General features: G+C 51.8%; 1 protein-coding gene across 1 annotated transcript; it reads right to left on the bottom strand.

Moving 5' to 3' along the window:
* Positions 1 to 258: 258 nt before the first annotated feature.
* Positions 259 to 6,490, bottom strand: LOC126990673 (sodium- and chloride-dependent glycine transporter 2-like). Its single transcript, XM_050849357.1, has 2 exons — positions 6,227 to 6,490; positions 259 to 1,724 (listed from the first exon to the last, which is right to left on the bottom strand). Exons 1-2 carry the CDS (start codon positions 6,471 to 6,473, stop codon positions 1,516 to 1,518), a joined length of 456 nt encoding a protein of 151 aa, XP_050705314.1. The 5' UTR covers positions 6,474 to 6,490; the 3' UTR covers positions 259 to 1,515.
* Between the last annotated feature and the right edge of the window lie 326 nt (positions 6,491 to 6,816).

Genomic DNA, 6,816 nt, shown 5'->3' with positions numbered 1-6,816 from the left:
ATTCGGGTTAACTGACTGACTGTATTAGACTAATTAATGGCTTACGAAACGAACACACACACACACACAATGATGTCAAGAAATACAACCTCAGCGCAGAACCGTAGACGCTCGGAATGTGTTAAAGGAAGAGATTGTAGCAGTGCTCACAACCTTACAAGAAAGGCTGGACAAGTGTAGATATGAAGACAGGACGCTACAAGCATAACCCAGGACCTCTGCACTACAACTAAGGGAATACAACTAAGTAAATACATGCACATTGGAATGCTTTACCAAACAGAGGTCAAATAAATACAGAAACTACGGAATATCGATGTTAGAATATAATAAAATGCGACATAAATTTGACTCAATCGTGCAAAAATAGTTGTCAAGTCTATGCAGAAATTACAGGAAATCGATGATAGAATGTAATGATATACGAGACATATAAAGCTAACTCAACGGTGCAAAAAGTAGGTGTCAAATATATACAGAAATTACAGGGAAATCTACGTTAGAATGTAATAAGATACGAGACATACAAAGATTCATTGCTGCAAAAGTAGGTGTCAAATGTATACAGAAATTACAGGGAAATCTACGTTAGAATGCAATAGAATACGAGACATACAAAAAGACTCATTGGTGCAAAAATACTGAAGTCTAACTCAGCTATGAAGTTCGTTTGGGGGGAGGGGCGCGCGGGTATATCCTCGCCACAGCTCTGCCAAACCTGAAGGTGGGAACACAGGTCGGTGTTGCCAACGCTTCCATCCCTCACATCAACTATTTCCAAAGGCCGAAGAGGAGATCAGTCGGGTTCTCATGAGTGTGTTTTTTTTTAGGTTCACGGTACAGAAGAAGGGTCACACTGCCATCAGGGTCATAAAACTACCCTTGAAAATGTCCAGAGGTCCTAAGAAAGCCTTGTCAAATATGTGTGTTTGGCCGCGGAAATGTTTATGGAATATAACCGATGGTGTTGTTGAGCACTGTAAACTGGCAACATCGGAAGAGCAGCGTTGTCATGTGTTAAGGAATTTCTACAGTTTATTGCTGTTATCCTGCAAAGCAACACATTCAGAGCACTATATTGCCTTACTTAATATATACAGAATATTTAGCACACAACTTTTAATAGTGAATATCTGACATGAGTGAGTGACGTATTGGGGGTGATGTGGCAACCCAGGGGGGAGGCGCGGTACCCCACCCAAACAAACTTCATATTTGAGGTCCGTATTCTCTGACGCTTCAGACTCTCACATCAACTATTTTCGAGGGCCAAAAAGGCAGTCAGTCGGGTTCTCATGAGTGGTATTTTAGGTTCACGGCACAGAGGAAGAGTCAGACTACCACCAGGGCCATAATAACGCTACCCCTTGAAATGCCCACAACTCCTATGAAAACCGTGACAAATGAGTGTGCCTGGGGGCTGAAATGCTTAAGAATACGACCTGAGTCAGACTATACAAGGCCTATACATGTGTTTGGCGGCCGACCTGCAGCCGATGGTCTCCAGGGTCACGGTCAGCGCCTCGCCCCCAGCTGGTCTTCCAGGTAGATGTCGTATTCCTGCCTGATCTTCGCGTCCCTCGGCCCCCACTTGTCGGAGGCGACGAAGGCGTTGGTGAGGGCGTGCATCAGCTGCCCCGACGCCCTGTACCTGCGGACCACCTCCACCAGGAACAGCACGGGCACCAGCAGCACCGGCGCCACGGACATCACCACGCCCACCGCTGCCAGGGAGGGACGCGTAGGGCTAGAGAGTGACTTTGTGGTGAGGAAAAGGTTTAGATGTGATGTTGTAGGCTACTCTCTCTCTCTCTCTCTCTCTCTCTCTCTGGTGGGAGTGAACGTGACTTGCTATGGGACGTCTTTTTTTTACCTATGTGCTGCCTATGGCGGCGGTAGGCTCTCTTAGTTAAGGGTTGATGACCCCAGCTCCGACTCCGACTCCGACTCCAACTCCGACTCCAACTCGGACTCCGACTCGGACTCCAACTCCAACTCCGACTCCGACTCCGACTCCAATTCCAACTCCAGATCCGACTCCGACTCGGACTCCAACTCCAACTCCGACTCCGACTCCGACTCCAATTCCAACTCCAGATCCGACTCCGACTCGGACTCCAACTCCAACTCCAACTCCGACTCCGACCTGACTCCAATTCCAACTCCAGATCCGACTCCGACTCGGACTCCAACTCCGACTCCGACTCCAATTAAAACTCCAGATCCGACTCCGACTCGGACTCCAACTCCGACTCCGACCCCCACTCCGACTCCAATTCCAACTCCAGATCCGACTCCGACTCGGACTCCAACTCCAACTCCGACTCCGACTCCGACTCCAATTCCAACTCCAGATCCGACTCCGACTCGGACTCCAACTCCAACTCCGACTCCGACTCCGACTCCAATTCCAACTCCAGATCCGACTCCGACTCGGACTCCAACTCCGACTCCGACTCCGACTCCAATTCCAACTCCAGATCCGACTCCGACTCGGACTCCAACTCCAACTCCGACTCCGACTCCGACTCCAATTCCAACTCCAGATCCGACTCCGACTCGGACTCCAACTCCAACTCCGACTCCGACTCCAATTCCAACTCCAGATCCGACTCCGACTCGGACTCCAACTCCAACTCCGACTCCAATTCCAACTCCAGATCCGACTCCGACTCGGACTCGGACTCCAACTCCAACTCCGACTCCGACTCCGACTCCAATTCCAACTCCAGATCCGACTCCGACTCGGACTCCAACTCCAACTCCGACTCCGACTCCAATTCCAACTCCAGATCCGACTCCGACTCGGACTCCAACTCCGACTCTGACCTGACTCCAATTCCAACTCCTTATCCGACTCCGACTCCAACTCCAACTCCAACTCCGACTCCGACTCCAATTCCAACTCCAGATCCGACTCCGACTCGGACTCCAACTCCAACTCCGACTCCGACTCCGACTCCGACTCCAAATCCAACTCCATCTCCGACTCCGACTCCAATTCCAACTCCAGATCCGACTCCGACTCGGACTCCAACTCCAACTCCGACTCCGACTCCGACTCCAATTCCAACTCCAGATCCGACTCCAACTCGGACTCCAACTCCAACTCCGACTCCGACTCCGACTCCAATTCCAACTCCAGATCCGACTCCGACTCGGACTCCAACTCCGACTCCGACTCCGACTCCAATTCCAACTCCAGATCCGACTCCGACTCGGACTCCAACTCCAACTCCGACTCCGACTCCGACTCCAATTCCAACTCCAGATCCGACTCCGACTCGGACTCCAACTCCAACTCCGACTCCGACTCCGACTCCAATTCCAACTCCAGATCCGACTCCGACTCGGACTCCAACTCCAACTCCGACTCCGACTCCGACTCCAATTCCAACTCCAGATCCGACTCCGACTCGGACTCCAACTCCAACTCCGACTCCGACTCCGACTCCGACTCCAATTCCAACTCCAGATCCGACTCCGACTGCGACTCCAGCTCCAACTCCGACTCCAACTCCGACTCCGACTCCGACTGCGACTCCAATTCCAACTCCAGATCCACTCCGACTGCGACTCCAACCCCAACTCTGATTCTGACTCTGACTCTGACTCTGACTCTGACTCCGACTCCGACTCCGACTGCGACTGCGACTCCGACTTCGACTCCAACTCCAACTTCGACTCCAAATCCGACTCCGACTCCGATTCCGATTGCTACTCCAATTCCAACTCCAGATCCGACTCCGACTCCTACTCCTACTCCGACTCCAACTCCGACTCCAGATCCGACTCCAACTCCAACTCCAGATCCGACTCCGACTCCTACTCCGACTCCTACTCCTACTCCGACTCCAACTCCGACTCCAACTCCGACTCCGACTTCGACTCCGACTCCAACTCCGACTCCGACTCCAACTCCGACTGCGACTCCAACTCCGACTGCGACTCCAACTCCGACTGCGACTCCAACTCCGACTGCGACTCCAACTGCGACTGCGACTCCAACTGCGACTCCAACTCCGACTCCGACTCCGACTCCGACTCCGACTCCGACTCCGACTGCGACTCCAACTCCGACTGCGACTCCAACTCCGACTGCGACTCCAACTGCGACTCCAACTCAGACTTCGACTCCAACTCCGACTGCGACTCCAACTCCGACTGCGACTCCAACTCCGACTGCGACTCCAACTCCGACTGCGACTCCAACTCCGACTGCGACTCCAACTTCGACTCCGACTCCAACTCCGACTGCGACTCCAACTCCGACTGCGACTCCAACTTCGACTCCGACTCCGACTCCGACTCCAACTCCGACTGCGACTCCAACTCCGACTGCGACTCCAACTCCGACTGCGACTCCAACTCCGACTGCGACTCCAACTTCGACTCCAACTCCGACTGCGACTCCAACTCCGACTCCGACTCCGACTCCGACTCCGACTGCGACTCCAACTCCGACTGCGACTCCAACTGCGACTCCAACTCAGACTTCGACTCCAACTCCAACTCCGACTGCGACTCTGACTCTGACTCTGACTCTGACTCTGACTCTGACTCCGACTCTGACTCTGACTCTGACTCCGACTCCGACTGCGACTCCAACTGCGACTCCAACTCCGACTGCGACTCCAACTGCGACTCCAACTCCGACTCCGACTCCGACTCCGACTCCGACTGCGACTCTAACTGCGACTCCAACTCCGACTGCGACTCCAACTCCGACTGCGACTCCAACTCCGACTGCGACTCCAACTGCGACTCCAACTCAAGACTTCGACTCCAACTCCGACTGCGACTCCAACTCCGACTGCGACTCCAACTCCGACTCCGACTCCAACTCCGACTGCGACTCCAACTCCGACTCCGACTCCAACTCCGGCTGCGACTCCAACTCCGACTGCAACTCCAACTCCGACTCCAACTCCGACTGCGACTCCAACTCCGTCTCCGACTCCGACTCCGACTCCAACTCCAATTCCGACTCCGACTCACACTCTATAGCCCTGCACCAGACTTAAGGCCTGGTCACGCGAGTGTTTATTTCGGCAATTTTATCATCGATTTCAAGAATTTTGCCGTCGGCGGCACCGGCAAGTCCAAAACACGGTTTGTTTTCTCGATATGGAGGGAGACGAACATGCGCGTCTTGTATTCCCGATACTGAGAACGCTTCACCTTTTCCTCCTCCGCCTCTTTCCCTTCTAATCCCCCTAATCCTTTTCCTATGAGGTGCTGCACTGAACTGACCTGCCATCTGGTGGCCCTGGTGAAACTACCGAACAATATTATGCATGCGGCGTACGTTCAAATATTTTTTCTTACTAGTTTTTTGTTATTATTTTGAAATCACATATTTTTCTCATAGCTGCGGTATAGAAAAGCTGGACTTACTAGTAGTATTTGAGAAACGAGGAAATGCAAGAAATAGTAAATTTAAATATATATTTTTCCCACATAAACAATCGTCACATGCTCTGTTGTTCCTTTAAAGTTCCATATAATGAAAGTAATATTATAAGATGCTAAAGATGTATGTATTATGATTTAAACTAGGAGTTTATAATACTTGCTGCCGGCAGCACGTACGATATGTTTAGCAGAAGCTTGGAGGAAGAATACATGGAGTGGCCCTCAGCAGGCGCCGCTCTATCACTATGAGGTAAAGCATGGGGAGAGAATGAGAATGAGAGAGAATGAGAGAGCTAGACTCGTCATGAGAGAGAGGCAATGAGAATAAGAGAATGTTCTACCGTTCTATACCGTTGATGAGGTTGATGAGTTTCAGGCCCTGTTCCGCCGCTGTGTGAGACAAAGAATGAGAAAGGAAGAATGTGTGTGTGTGTGTGTGTGTGTGTGTGTGTGTGTGTGTGAGAGAGAGAGAGAGAGAGAGAGAGAGAGAGAGAGAGAGAGAGAGAGAGAGATACCCCCCACACACAAACACACATATACACACAAACAGACAAACACACATACAACTACACGTACCCCTTCAAAGAATCCCAGATCACCAAATGTGCAGCTGGCGGCAGGACATCAAATAATATTTAATTACCTTGCTAATCGCTTAATTGCCTTTACCTGCTGCCGCTCTACATATATGCCTAAACGCGCCCTGTTTCGGCTAGCATTGTGTGACCTCACCGAAGGCAAAATCACCGGCATGAAAAAGTGCCGGCGTCAAAAATTACCGACGTAAATAGTCGTGTGATCCGGCCTTTACCCGTTTCCGTGGTGCCGAAGACGTAGTCGCCGTAGGAGAGCACGGTGGCCTGCGTCTGGCTGTACACGAGGACGCCGGCGAGGAACAGCGGGATGACTAGCAGCCAGCTCGCCTTCCACAGCACCCCCGTGGAGCGGCCCAGCATGAAGTGTATGTCGGCAGAGAGGCGGCGCAGCCCGTACACCCAGGCCACGCCCGCCACCTCCAGCGTCACCAGCGACAGGCCGGACAGGTTCTGAAACGACATCACCAGCCGTGCAAGGGTAAGGCTGCTGCCGATGCTAATGAAGGTAACATTGCTGCTGCGGCTGCTGCTGCGTCTGCTGCTTCTGCTCCTCCTCCTCCTCTTCCTCCTACTACTACTACTACTGCTAGTGCTATAGTCTGTTCAGAGCAACAAGTCGGTTCAGGGTGGAGCTGGTATCGTCGTTTACCTCTACCCATGCTGCCAAATCAGCCTTCGTACATGCGTCTCTCTCTTATTTCCCATCCATGTGCTATTTGAAAGCGATATTTTATATATTCTGTATATAGCAAAGGAAGCTACATAATACAATGAGTGTCGATGTTTAGGATTATCACAAGGATTT

The sequence above is a fragment of the Eriocheir sinensis genome, unplaced genomic scaffold, assembly GCF_024679095.1.
Source record: "Eriocheir sinensis breed Jianghai 21 unplaced genomic scaffold, ASM2467909v1 Scaffold189, whole genome shotgun sequence".
NCBI lineage: Eukaryota > Metazoa > Arthropoda > Malacostraca > Decapoda > Varunidae > Eriocheir > Eriocheir sinensis.
Note: the sequence above shows the minus strand (reverse complement) of the source record. Positions and strands in the feature narration are given on the sequence as shown.

Coding starts and splice junctions, on each gene's coding strand:
- LOC126990673 (XM_050849357.1), bottom strand. CDS start 6,473: ATGTCGTTTCAGAACCTGTCCGGCCTGTCGCTGGTGACGCTGGAGGTG. Junction 1,725..6,226: donor CTTCGGCACCACGGAAACGG/GTAAAGGCCGGA, acceptor CCTCCCTGGCAG/CGGTGGGCGTGGTGATGTCC.